Below are 14455 nucleotides of genomic sequence, written 5' to 3'. Positions count from 1 at the left end.
ACATCTTGAAGCAAGTGGGGACAGCAGACTGGGATAGGGAGAGATTCAATATGTCCGTAAACACTCTAGCCAGCTGGTCTGCGCATGCTCTGAGGACGCGGCAAGGGATGCCTTGTGAGGGTTAACACGCTTAAATGTCTTACTCATGTCTGCCACAGAGGAGAGCCCACAGTCCTTGGTAGAGGGCCACATCAGTGGCACTGTGATATCCTTAAAGTGGGCGAAGAAGGTGTTTAGCTTGTCCGGAGCAAGACGTCGATGTCGTGGCTGGTTTTCTTTTTGTAGTCCTTGATTGTCTGTAGACCCTGCCACATACGTCTCGTGTCTGAGCCATTGAATTGCGTCTCCACTTTGTCTCTCTACTGACGTGTTGCCTGTTTGATTGCCTTATGGAGGGAATAACAACATTGTTTGTATTAACCTGGCAATGGACAGTGGAAATATACAAACCCATGGTTGCGGTTTCCCTTCAACAAAGTGTTTGTTTGTATGTTTTTGCCAATGACAGATAATCATTGGGATAGTTTAAACCAGGTAAAATGATCGAACATGGCGCAGTTTATGCACAGCTGCTATCCTACTCGATTTTTGCCTTCACAAAATTAAACAACACTGTTCTGTCAAGCCTTTATAAAATGACAAACGGAGAGTGGCCTGTGTATCTTGCCTGATTTCATTTAGGCCATATGGCACATTACGCACTGCAGCGGAGAAGTGCATTCCATGTCAGGACATACATTGCAACATTGAAACATTTGATCGTGTCACGACTTCCCCCGAAGTCGGTCCCTCTCCTTGTTTGGGCGGCGTTCTGCGGTCGACGTCACTGGCCTTCTAGCCATCGCCGTTCCACTTTTCATTTTCCATTTGTTTTGTCTTTGTTTTACACGCCTGGTTTCAATTCCCCAATTACATGTTCATTATTTAACCCTCTGCTTTCCCCATGGTTTTTGTGCGTGATTGTTTTATGTATGTTCGGCCCGTTATTGTGGGCTCGGTATTACGACATGTTATTGGAATATTTGAGTAAAGTTACTTGTGTTACTCATCTCTACTGTCCTGACTCCTCTGCACCAGCTACACCCAGACCACTACAGATCGTGTGGCCCATTGTCTCATGGCAGCTTTGATGTCAGCAACTGGCAAAGTGAACAAAACTTTCAGTAGTTGGAAAAAGTAATGTGCAGTACATGCGAAGTGGAAGTTTTTATTGTGGCTTTCCCCAGTCTTAGTTTGCATGTTTGTTCCTAAAAGCAAGTCAATGTTTTTTAAATGTCAGCAAGTCCATATTTTTCAAATGCCACTTATGTTTAAGTTGTGCATGCTACTTGAAATAAGCCTATAACCTTAATCTAGCGAACATAAATCAGGCCTTGTGCTCCAGTTTGTCTGTACCGAAAACATAATCAACCACAAAACCACCCAGGTTTCAATTAATTAATTTGTCTTCAATCAATCTTATACAACCTTACCAAATGACTAGGCTACAATGTAAATGACAGAGGTACTATTATTACTGTAGATTGTATGTTACAATCTTATATAAATCCAGAAGGGATCCACATGTAGGCTACCCTGTGTGATGTCCAGGAACGAGTATGGCTGTCCGGACTGACTGTGGCAAAAAAATAATGTTGGTGACCAAATAGAAGCCTTCACATAAACTCAGCATAAATGAAAGTGTGAATTCTGATTTAAAATTCAGGTAAATAAAGGAAATCAATGGAGACAAACTTCCTTGACATCCTTTCACTAGAGCTCTCCACAGCTCGCTTGTGTAAGCGGAGCCAAGGAAACGAAATGAGATACATTCAATAGAGCAGTCGAAAAGTTCACAAGCTTATTATGAGTTAATGTAATGTAATCATGTTTCAATTTATCAATTGGATTTTGAATATCTGTATTGAATATCGATGTTTGCAGGCTGACTTTATTCATGTGTGCCTTTGTCCCACAAACAAAGGTACAAACATAAGTTGAGTTATTCATGATGTCTTGTTTTAGGAGGGGGAAGTAGGGGCTGGGAGTGGGGAGAGAGGTGGGTGGGGGGAGGTAGAGGGGAGATGGGACAGACAGGACAATTATTGACTTCTTATTTCATTAACTTATTTATTTTTGGTTTGTTTGGTGTTTTATCCTTTTTTTTACTGTTTTTTAATTCTTTATCTATATACTTTTTGAATATTATTGCCTGTCTGTGATCTGAACCCAACACAGAAAAAAAAGAAAGATTTAAAGGTTGGTCACAAAAAAAGTAGTAAACCATTCTCATTATCATCTGTATATAAACCTAAACCCTCTCTTTAAAAACGCCAATGAGAAATATATGGGGAAAATCCAACAGCTGTTATGTAAAACAGAATCCCTAAAAGCCAATAGCTGTGAGGTATGTAAAACAGAATCCCTAAAAGCCAATAGCTGTGATGTAGCACTTATAAGATTGGAGGATGGACATGAATAGTAGGAATAGATAAATATACTGGATGTATAGTGGAGTCTTTGTTGCCTGGCCCTAAGGTCTGGGGAGTAGAGGTTGACTTACAGTAGAGGATCTTTTTATTATTGGCCTGTATGTCCCTCTCTGTTGGGGCGGATGTGGTGTGTGTGTGTGTGTGGGGGGGAGCTAGCGGGGGCATTGTTCGAGAGCGAGCATAATGTATTTGTATTCCAATTCTTTCCTTAAATAAATGCGACACACACAGTGACACATGCCACATTGGCTGTGTTTACACAAGTAGACCAATTATAATATTTTTTTCACTAATTGGCCTTTTGTCCAATCCGATCAGCTCTGAAAAATAATTGGGCTGACTGTGTAAAAGCAGCCAAAGACTGCTGCGTGTGTACAAGTACAACCCTCTCCTGAAGGACCTCTGTGTCCGAGAGCGTCCATCTTGAGAAGGCCTACAGTGAGCAGCATTATTCCCTGTCCCAACCTTATTTGTGCCAGCAGGGACTGGGTCAGTGTGACACAGATCTCTGCTCCTTATGCTATGTGAGCTAATCCAGCTCTTCTTCTTCCCACACACACAGACACAAAGTGATGTCCCAGTAACTCCTGCTGGTATAACAGGGATCTGTCTGTTCGATTGATTGTTTATTAGGACCTCCTTTAGCCCACAATGGGACAAAATATAGGTACAGTAACATTCATAACATACAGTATTGAAAGTATGGAAGCTGCTCTTGAGCAATAGCCTTCATTAAAGCCTCAAATCTGGGACTCAGTTTTTCCTTCAGGGTCCCTTGTTAGGCCCATCTCTCATTCCTCACTTCAGCTAACTAGGTCCCCTCACAGCTGGATCATTGTACTGTAGTATTAAATAAGTGGATCACTCTCAAATCTTAATAATTGAATGTCTTCATGGCAGTTATACCAAAGGGAATGTCTGACTGTCAATGTGCTATTTCCAAGATAATAAAAAACGAGAAAAATCAGTGTCGAGGTCAAATGATGCTCTCCGCGACACCAGACAAGATGTGACTTGTCTTGCCTTGCTATTAATAGCTTCACAAAGTCTGCATCCCAAATGGCACCCTATTTGCGATGTAGTGAACTACCTTTGACCAGGGTCCATGACCGAGAGCCCTATAGTGCACTAAAGGGAATAGGGTGCCCTTTGGGACGCTTCACAGAGAGATAATTCCTGCCTTATTATCGCAGCTTGTGTGGCGAAGAGAAGACTCCCAGCCAGAGGCTCCTCTGTCTCTGTGGGGCTTACAGTTGTATAAGTACAGTATACATTTCAAATGGCACTCTATTCCCTATGTAGTGCACTACTTTTAACCAGGGCCCATATATAAGGAATAGGGTGCCATTTGGGACGTAACCAGAGAGAGATCTTCTCTCCTTGCTCTTGCTTTCTGCTCAAACGCCTATCTCTGTGTCTCTGCTGGAGAAGAGTAATTAAACAATTACACACCGGCGAGAGGAGAAAGCTCTCCATATGTTAATGCATACACTCCTCACAGTTAGAAGACCTTGAAAAAGGAGGCGAGAGGAAAAAGCACTCCACTTAGCACTCCAAATAGCCTAGCATTCTTTATGTTATATTCATTAGATAGTTTGGGGTTGTCAGTGCAAATGGCTGTATTTTAGATATTAAATGAATGTGAGGGCACAGTATGGGGTTACTTAAGAGGTTAAGAGTACACATTTAGGCTTCATAACTCCTTCGAAGACTGTAAGGGGAAGTAAACATTTTGGTAATTTTGGTTCTAGTCTTACTTGCTTTAAAATCATCAAAGTTGGAAACAATCACCTCAGTTATAGGAAAAACAAAGCTGCATTTTATGGTGGGCTAGGACGAGAACAACCTGTGTGTGTATGCATGGGCCCGAGGTCTTGAGAGGGGAAGGAGCATGGCTAGAGGGGGTGGGTGAAGGAGCAGTGTGTCATGGGTGTGGTGGGGGATATGGGTCTTCTGCAGTTTGGTCATTCAATCACATTAGTCATTGGCCGTGTTCGAGAGCATCAAAACGGTGATGTATCACGGGTAAATTGTGACTGACTGACTGATCTACAAATAAGATTGAGTAGTTATTTATGATGCAAGGTGATTTGTAGATCAGTCAATCTCGACTCACCTTTAAAGTTGGCTGCAATGTCGAACGCTCCCATTGTCTCTTCACTCTGTTTGACAGTGATATGGGTGTGTTCCTTAGTGTGCATTTCACTAATTCGGTATAGATATATCAATATAGATACAGTCATTTTAGCAGTATCTCTGCTTCACAACAGTCTAAAACAGAAGCAAGTTATAACAGTTTGACATTAATTTGTGCACCTCTGTTCACAATAAGGATACAGAATATGTCTCTATGATCATGTCATGATGAGTGCCCTGCGTTGAAATCTTAGCATTTCTCCTGCCACACTAAGTGGTCCTTATCATCAACATAACAGCTCTACAATATCTGATTACATTTAAATCCAATACATTTAAGTAGAAGACAGAGCCAGGTGTGTGTGTGTGTGTGTGTGTGTGTGTGTGTGTGTGTGTGTGTGTGTGTGTGTGGTGTGTGTGTGTGTGTGTGTGTGTGTGTGTGTGTGTGTGTGTGTGGAAATGTTGTAGAGAATAGAACAAACATCTCATTGGACCATATCACCAAAACAAAACCCAACAGAGTGCATAGCATATTCAACCTCTGTTTATTTGATAAATCTTTTGTCCATCAAAATGGAGGATGCCAACATACAGCTAACAAACATACCAGCGAGGAAGAATGACAGACAGTAGACGCAGCTAGGGCACAAGATGAGAATATTGATTCACGGTCCTCTTTTTGTCCAATCACAGAGAGGGAGTGGGTGGGTGGGGGGGCTACTGTCACTGTCTGCCCTTGATCCTCATTGGGTGCTACAGGCGTATGGATAGCTACATACCACACTGACCCTGAGGGGGTAAACACCACAGAACTAGAAGAAGTAGAACGGGCCTCCCCATTCAAGTCAATGATGCAATAATGGGAGGACTGGCAGCCATTTTGAGTGTACCCATGAATTTAGCAGTCAAATTTCTATTATCAAATGTTCCAAGCCCTTTCTATTAATTATATTTCTATGGTAAACACAACAGGCCTATGGGTTTATACATACATGTAGAACATCACACTCAGGAATGAAATGGACTGTATGCATGGCTCTACTGCATGTGTCCTGGCCACTAGTGTCACTCAATACTGTTAGTTAATCTGCCCATGCCTAAGAATAGGATTGCACCAACGACAGTGACAGTACGATAAACCTCACTGCCTATGTGAGTCTCTGAAGGTGGAAATAAAACAAGGTCAGAAGCGGGAGTGACAGTGGAGACAAGGGGATAATAGTTACACATGGGGAGGATGGTGACGAAGACTGTCTTTGGCTCCATTCCAATAATCCCAACTGAAATACTACTTAAAATGCAGCAACGTATTGGCCATATTCTAAATGGTATGCTTGTGTGGATATGGGAGCCTTTTTTGTGCCCGGTTGTCTCAATTCAGTGGAAGAATGTAGATATTAGTGATTAATTAACTACACGATCCTAATTGTAATAGACTGTGTATACTATCATCATAATTGGTTTATTTGATACACCACAAACACCACCACAAACACCCCCTTTAACCACCACTCAAACTCCCTCCTCTAGGTCACCTCAGAGGCAGCCTCTGCCGAGTTCCCAACAACAGGATGTTCTGGTTTTCAGTGGAAATGAAAAAGAGAACCTGTGACGCGATTTCCGCTTTTGGACGTTAGCAAGGCGACACTCCGTCTTAACTCCTCCTCCACATTTACTGGATTGGTTGAACAGTGCAGAAGAGAACCTCCCCTGACAGTTTTTTTCTTCTTCTTGTCAAGACCAGTATGTACGGCATCTAGTTTCAGGCCTTTCTTTTACACCTCCTACATTAGGTTACCTCAGAGGCAGCGTGGTTTCAACAAGTCACATCACATCATGTACATCAACAAAGACAGTGGCCACGGCCACACGCTATGGCTATGTTTATAACAGTGGATGCGGTGCAGTACATAGAAATCCCTGCTGCATCACGGTGGACAACTTACTGGTGTTGTCCCAAACAGCAGCCTATTCCATATACTGTACATTACTTTTGACCAGGACCCGCCAAGGGACACTCTGTCAACAAGAAAACGGATGTCCTCACACCGGCCCTCCTACTTTTTAAAATGATGAGAGGCCACATTCTACAGACGTCGTTGACAACCTGGGCTAAACCAAATCCTCTTAGAAGTGGATGTAGTTGGAAGTGGAAGTGGACCAACACCATAGGCAGTGATGGTACAGACCAGGCGGGTAGTTGGTGATGGCAGTGAGTTATTGCAACACAGGGTAAGAGGAGATAGTCACCATCATTCTTTGACTTGTTTCTATATATTGTTTTACTCCTTCTAAGTCAGTGGCTTGTATTGCAATTGTGCTGTTGTTGTGTCCTGGCAGAGAAAGCACGAGAGAGCCGCTCCTTTTGTTTGTTAGTTAAGGCTATTGATCATTTCTGATGACCAGAATTGGAGATGAGTGGTGACTGGTGAATAACACAAACATTGAGGATTGATATAGCGTCTGATAGGATTAAGTTCTGTGGTTGTGATGTCATGTCGGCGTCTCTCTTCCATCTCCAGATGATGAATCACAAAATGGCCGCTTGGCAATGGTGTACATTTCTCCTGGAAAGTCTCTATATTTGACCAAGACAAGCCATCACTGTCCTTTTCTAGCACAGAAGTATCAACATGCTATGCTAGCTACCAACAGGGAAAGACAAAGTAAATACACAAGGTCATGGGTTTTTAAGCAAAGGATTGGTTGGGGGGTTGAATAGCTAATATGACCCGACAGCAGGACAGGTCCTAGCTTGAGGGAGGGGGTTGCAACAATCAGCGTGGTCTCTCCTCAAGCAGACAGACATTTCTTTCTGTCTCCTTTGTTTCAGCAGGCATGCGGTGGTGAGATAAAATATATAATCAAATATCTATTTACACATAATTATAACTGTTTAAATTTAAAATCATCCTTTCCCATTAATGAAAAGTAAACTGTAAACATGCACACTTTTTACTGAGTCGCCTCGATCCAGGCTCCGTAAGGACTACACACAAAAAATGTGTCCAATGACCGTCGACCAATGATGCTATGTTAGGATTGTAGAGGTGATGTGGTCATTGAAATGTTTCCCATACGTACTGGTTAGAGGTGTTGCAGGGTCAGAACCTGTGGTCCACAGAGATAAAGGCTTTGTCCCAAATGGCACCCTATTCCGTATATAGTGCACTACTTTTGATAGGGTTTTGGTCAAAAGCAGTACACTATATTAGGATTAGGGTGCCTTGGGACTAAACCACTGTTTTACCTCTACCCCATGGTCAGTGGACATGTGTCTCTGTTTTAGTGGGGCCTGGACACGAGAGTCTCGGCTCAGTGTGGTTTTAAAGGGAACTCGGGGCGAAGACATCAAAGCCTCGCCCCGTGAGTGGTGCTCTGGTGAGTCCTAATGGCACCATATTCACTACCCAGTGCACTACATTTGACCTGGGCCCAAAGGGAATAGGGTGCCATTTGGGACAAAAACTCAGTGTACCATGGAGGCTTACTCTGCCCTCACCCCCCTGGGCCCTGCACCCTAACCCCTACATCCTAGGGTATGAGGGTGCTCGACACCAAAGGGAATGTGTTGTGAACCAGCCCCAGACACTGAAGAACACTGATCTGTATGTACTCTTCTATACTATCCCACTGGGCACAGATGTCAATTCAATGTCTATTCTACTTTGGTTCAACGTGGAATAGACGTGGAAACAACATTGATTCAATCAGTGTTTGCTCAGTGCGATGCCTCAAAGCTCTACACTAATAATATATTATTAAAAACACAAAAACTAAATCTGTCGTTCTGCCCCTGAACAAGGCAGTTAACCCACTGTTCCTAGGCCGTCATTGTAAATAAGAATTTGTTCTTAACTGACTTGCCTAGTTAAATAAAGGTTAAATAAAATAAAATAAAAATATATGTGTAATACACCATCTTCCAGAATATACAAATACTGTATCTGCACATATATAGTTGGCCACTATTGTTGGGACAGTAATATTTTCATACGGGTAGTGGTATATCGTAGTAGATGGATACCACATTCTGCCACACGGGTGTCTTGCCTGTTCAGCTTTTGCCGTTAGGTTTGACTCCTATGTGTGATTTTCAGTTCAGCCCATTTCAATTGATAACATATCTTCCTGTTGCTTCAATGGTCCCATCCAGCAACAAACATGATTGGAATAACACCCACCATTTTACAGCCAGCGAGCCCTCATCCCTGGCCTCCTAGTTTTGCACTCTTGGACACTTCACATTGCGAGCTGATGTTTTTACACTGTAATTAGGAATAGTGTTTCACAGGATAGATCCTCCCAAAATAGCAGGTTAAATTTAGTTCCTGTCCACGTTATGGTAAATCAGACCCCTAAGACCTGGGGCAGTCAGGGCAGGCTGTTATATACCAGCACGAGGTAGCTGAATCCATTTCAATCTCTCAAAGTCTTCTGGAATATCTGTAGCTGGATGAGGCTTGTTGATTCAACCTATGGATGAGGCTTGTTGATTCAACCTATAGATATCCTGCTAGGCAGCAGGCACTACTGCTTATTCAACCTAAAGCTATCCTAGTGGGCACTTCTGATCGGGACTTCTCTCATCTCTACGGTGATACATGTAACATTACAGTAAGGGCCTACCCAACCTCCTTCAGTCTCCTCTCCCTCTACACTGAACTCTGCTCTTATAGAGGTCCTACTGGGCTCTTCTGATTGGGCAATGGACTCATCTCACATTCTCTACAGTGATATATATCTAGTCCACTCCTCACCCCAAACTCCTTTGGTCTTCTCTACACTGGGTTTCTTTCTTCAACCTATAGCTGATCCTACTGGGCACTTCTGAGGGGGACATGGGACTCCTCTCTCATCTCACGTCGCTACAGTGATACATATAAGTAAGGTCCACGTCTCTCTCCAACCTCTTTTGGTCTCCCCTGTACACTGGGCTCTGTTCCACTGGTCTGGCTCGAAGGACCAATGGCCTTGCCATTTGGAGGAGAACAATAAAACCAGTCTAAGTTGATGGCCTGTGTGACTGAGTCTCAGAGGGGTTTATACACTTACTAAGATGGTGTGGTGACCTGTCTACAGTATGTGAATAAGCCACATGAAGATAGACAAACCTCCAGTCCCTGCCATCTGTTTGACCTGACACCAGATCAGCTATTGATATTCTACAAAACTAGGCTAAAGATGGTTGTTGTGAGCAAATATGCTGGGGGGCAAAAATCCCTGCATGTTAGTTTGAGTTTCCCATGCTTCCCAGGCCATTGTTACTGTGTGTTTTGCCCTGCTGCCACCGTCAAGCGTAAACGAAGCAGTCAATAATAGATGATCTCTTTCCGTTTCATCTCTCAGGCAGTGCAGTGTTCTGTGCCGTGGAGAGACACTGGAGTGAATACTCTACAAGCTCTGATCCATTATTCAACGGGCTCCTCAAAGAGAAAGGAGAACTTGCACGCACGCACGCACGCACGCACGCACGCACGCACGCACGCACGCACGCACGCACGCACGCACGCACGCACGCACGCACGCACGCACGCACGCACGCACGCACGCACGCACGCACGCACGCACGCACGCACGCACGCACACACACACACACACACACACACACACACACACACACACACACACACACACACACACACACACACACACACACTACTTTCATATGCTGTTTGTCAATCATCCCATTCCTTGCTCTCTCTCTTTTGCACTCTTTCTTTTCTTCCCATTTCCCCTTCGGCTGCTTCTCTCTTTGTCTCTCTCTCTCTTTATGTGTTTCCTTATCACTCCATCTATCTATCCCTCCATTTGAGAACCAAGGCAGTATCCTAGATGAACCTATATGCTGCTGGCACTGTGTTTTGCCAAGGCAGTGTGGCATTACTGATGGGTCTGGGCTGAAGCTGAGTCTGGAGCTGGGGTTGACTGAGCTAGTGTGCCAGTGACAGGGTCAGAGTTCAGAGTTCACAGGAAGTTCTAGAAGCTAGAACATGGATACACAGGAAGTGGTCATTACACTGAGAGGAAGTCAGTTCATTCTGAAGTGGTACTGTAGGTCCAAGGGGCAATGACTTGGTCTGTGGGACCTATTGAGTTGTCCCAAGAGGTTGGTGAATGTGTTTGTGAAGAGGGGGGAGTTTGAAGTGTCCTCCTCACTCATAGTCCCGACTTCTGTTGCGTCTCTTGAAGAACAAGAAGGGGGTCTTCTGAGGAGGGCCCAGTAGCATGGGAACCTGGTTCTTATGTGTGATCTTGATCTGTAAGGGGAGGAGGGACAAGATGAAACGATATTCAGCAACTCTTGTAGGACAATGGAAGTTTGCTTCATAAACCAATGTGCCTTCATCTGTAGGAGGGAGGGACAAGAGAACATTTGACCAGGAAGTGTCCAGAAGTCTGGTCCTTCTTTTCTACTTCTAAATCCTTCACATATAAGATACACAATGGTATTTTACCATAATTTCCTGCTAAAGAAATAGCCAGCTTTTCATGCTACCCCACAGATAGAAGATTCACTTTTCAGAGCAACTATCTGACCTTGAAATCCAAATAACCAAGGAAGTACAGAACACAGAACACTGTGCCTCAGCTCAGCCTGACATCCCCGCAGGTTCAACTGCATAAAGGAGGATGGGGTGCTGGGGTTTAGGGTGACACACTTCTTTTCTCAACACTATTTCAACTGAATTGTTCTATATATAGCAGAGGGCATTTTGCTGTTGCTACGTGATGTGTGAATGGATTCCAGCGAGCATTTCCTCCTCCTCTAATGACATAACCAGTCAGTGGTCCGCTGTGACAAAACACTGTTTCAATTAACACAGCTGTCACAGTGAAGGTGGGGAGTGTGATGGAGAGGGATGGAGGGAAGAGAGAAGGAGAGAAGGAAATTGAAAAGGCATAGGGAGCAGGAAGGGAGGCAGGTGGAGGTGTAGCGTGGGGGTAGGGTGTGTGTTAGTGTGTGTGGTGAGTCTCTGACCGTGCATGGGGGCTGCATCCAAGGCTCCCCATCGATCTGCATGGGCAGCAGCCGGGATGTCCTGTGAGTAGAGAGATAGGGGGTCAGAGTCAGATCACATGCACCTCTGAGGCACGATATTCCTATTCACACTGTCCATACCATGCCAGGACCAGAGTCAAACACTGCTGTCTTTGTTCCCACGAGTCCTTTTCCCAGACAGGCCCCCACTCTAAACTAACTCACAGCCCCCCCCCCCCCCCCACACACACACACACACACACACACACACACACACTCACACAAAGATCGTTTAAGCCTTTCATGCATGCCTCACCAGCTAGGGAAACTCAGTATGGGAGAATGACTGATGAATGTTATTTTAATTTCTTGTTTCGGAAAATATTAAGGGTAGGCTGAAACAGGTGAGGGGAAAGCTTTGACTGAGTCCGCTATAAACTGTACTTTAACTGGCCATACTGTGAATGTTTAATGGAGCGGGAACTGCTAGAGCAACAACAACATGTGAACTAATTCCACTTTTCTAAAACAGATTGGTTGGTTGGCATATCCAAAAGTGGCCTGAGTGCCCTCAGACGTGTGAGAAAGCTAATCTGTCAGGCCATGATGGCCAGCCTCTCTGTGGCTGTAATGAGTGAGTCAGCAGGTCAATGTTCTGTTTACTGGACACAGAGTGTGAAGTGAGGAAGAGAAGGGAGCAGGAGACACTTCTGTCTGCGGGACTCAGCTCTGGTTTTGGTGAAGGAGACACAACGGGATGGAAGTGGGGAGAAGAAGGGAGGAAGAGGGGTGGAGGGATGGAGGGACAGAGGGGATAGTAGCAGAAAGGGTCCTGACCTGATGGTGACGTTAGCACACTGGGCCAGTCTACGGCCAGCACTCTTCAGGCCTGAGTAGATCTTCCCCATCTCCATGGCCCCCTCCAGACCCACCACCTCTAGCAACTGGTCACTCAGGTCTGGGAGAGGGAGAGGGAGATCAGTTAATACTTTCTGAGCAAAGAAAGAACAAAGCAAATGGAGAATGGTAAAGTGCATTAATGAGTTTTGAAGAGTTTTAGTTGGGTCATAGAAGGGCACTAGAACAGCTAAAGACAGGCTGTAGTACTTTTTGATTGTGGCCCCTATTTTTTAAATAAATTAAATGTTATTGGTCACATACAGATATTTAGCAGATGTTATTGCGGGTGTAGCGAAATGCTTGTGTTCCTAGCTCCAACATTGCAGTAGTCACAACAATACACATAAATCTAAATTTAAAATAATGGAATTAAGAAATAAATAAATGCCAGATTGAGCAATGACAGAGTGGCATTGACTAAAATGCAGTAGAATAGAATACAGTATATGCATATGAGATGAGTAAAGCAGTATGTAAACATTATGTAAACATTATTAAAGTGACTAGTGTTCCATTATTAAAGTGACCAGTGATTCCAAGTCTATGTATATCAGGCAGCAGCCTCTAAGGTGCAGGGTTGCATAACCAGTGGAAGGTGGCTAGTGATGGCTATTTAACAATCTGATGGCCTTGAGATAGAAGCTGTTTTTCAGTCTCTCTGTCCCAGCTTTGATGCACCTGTTGAGGAACTTGAAGCTTTCCACCTTCTCCACTGCGGTCCCGTCGATGTGGATAGGGGCGTACCCCCTCTGCTGTTTCCTGAAGTGCACAATCAGCTCCTTTGTTTTGTTGACATTGAGTGAGAGGTTATTTTCCTGGCACCACTCACCCAGGGCCCTCACCTCCTCCCTGTAGGCTGTCTCGTCATTGTTGGTAATCAGGCCTACTGCTGTTGTGTCGTCTGCAAGCTTGACGATTGAGTTGGACGCGTGCGTGGCCACACAGTCATGGGTGAACAGGGAGTACAAGAGGGGCCTGAGCATGCACCCTTGTGGGGCCCCTGTGTTGAGGATCAGCAAAGTGGAGATGTTGTTTCCGATGTTCACCCCCTGGGGGTGGCCCGTCAGGAAGTCCAGGACCGAGTTGCACAGGGCGGGATTCAGACCCAGGGCCCCAAGCTTAATGATGAGCTTGGAGGGTGCTATGGTGTTGAATGCTGAGCTATAGTCAATGACCAGCATTCTTACATAGGTATTCCTCTTGTCCAGAGGGATAGGGCAATGTGCAGCGCGATGGTGATTGCATCACCTGTGGATCTATTGGGGCGGTAAGCAAATTGAAGCGGGTCTAGGGTGTCAAGTAAGGTAGATGTGACATGATCCTTAACTAGCCTCTCAAAGCACTTCATGATGACAGAAGTGAGTGCTACAGGGCGATAGTCATTTAGTTATTTTGCTTTCTTGGGTACAGGAAAAATAGTTTCCATTTTGAAGCAAGTGGGGACAGCAGACTGGGATAGGGAGCGATTAAATATGTCCGTAAACACTCCAGCCAGCTGGTCTGCGCATGCTCTGAGGACGCGGCTAGGGATGCCGTCTGGGCCGGCAGCCTTGTGAGGGTTAACACGCTTAAATGTCTTTCTCACGTCGGTCACGGAGAAGGAGAGCCCACAGTCCTTGGTAGTGGGCGCCGTCGGTGGCACTGTGTTATCCTCAAAGAGAGCAAAGAAGGTGTTTATCCTGTCTGGGAGCAAGACGTTGGTGTTCGCGACGTGGCTGGTTTTCCCTTTGTAGTCTGTGATTGTCTGTAGTCCCTGCCACATACGTCTCGTGTCTGAGCCGTTGAATTGCGACTCCATTGCGACTTTATCTCTCTACTGATGTATTTCTATTCATCCTCTCGTTAAGAATACACACATCCTCATATACTTATGGTTCAGGAACTTTAGATAGCTAAAGAAGGTGCCTTCATAAAGCACCCAGGAAATAGATTTTCCACATACAATTTAAATAGATTCTTCAACTAT

General features: G+C 44.6%; 1 protein-coding gene across 3 annotated transcripts in view; it reads right to left on the bottom strand.

The window, feature by feature from the left end:
• Positions 1–5074: 5074 nt before the first annotated feature.
• dgkg (diacylglycerol kinase, gamma) overlaps positions 5075–14455 on the bottom strand; it is a 165625-nt gene continuing 156244 nt past the window's right edge. For all 3 annotated transcript variants that reach the window (XM_082968996.1, XM_082968998.1, XM_082968997.1), the window contains 3 exons: positions 12427–12547; positions 11590–11650; positions 5075–10867 (listed from right to left, as the gene is read on the bottom strand). In XM_082968996.1, coding sequence (XP_082825122.1) covers positions 10763–10867; positions 11590–11650; positions 12427–12547 — 287 coding nt within the window. In that variant the 3' untranslated portion in view covers positions 5075–10762. The remainder of the gene's footprint in view (positions 10868–11589; positions 11651–12426; positions 12548–14455) is intronic.

This window comes from Salmo salar, chromosome 25 (assembly GCF_965601325.2).
Source record: "Salmo salar chromosome 25, fSalSal1, whole genome shotgun sequence".
NCBI lineage: Eukaryota > Metazoa > Chordata > Actinopteri > Salmoniformes > Salmonidae > Salmo > Salmo salar.
The sequence above is the reverse complement of the archived record's forward strand: the minus strand, read 5'-3'. Positions and strand labels throughout refer to the sequence as shown.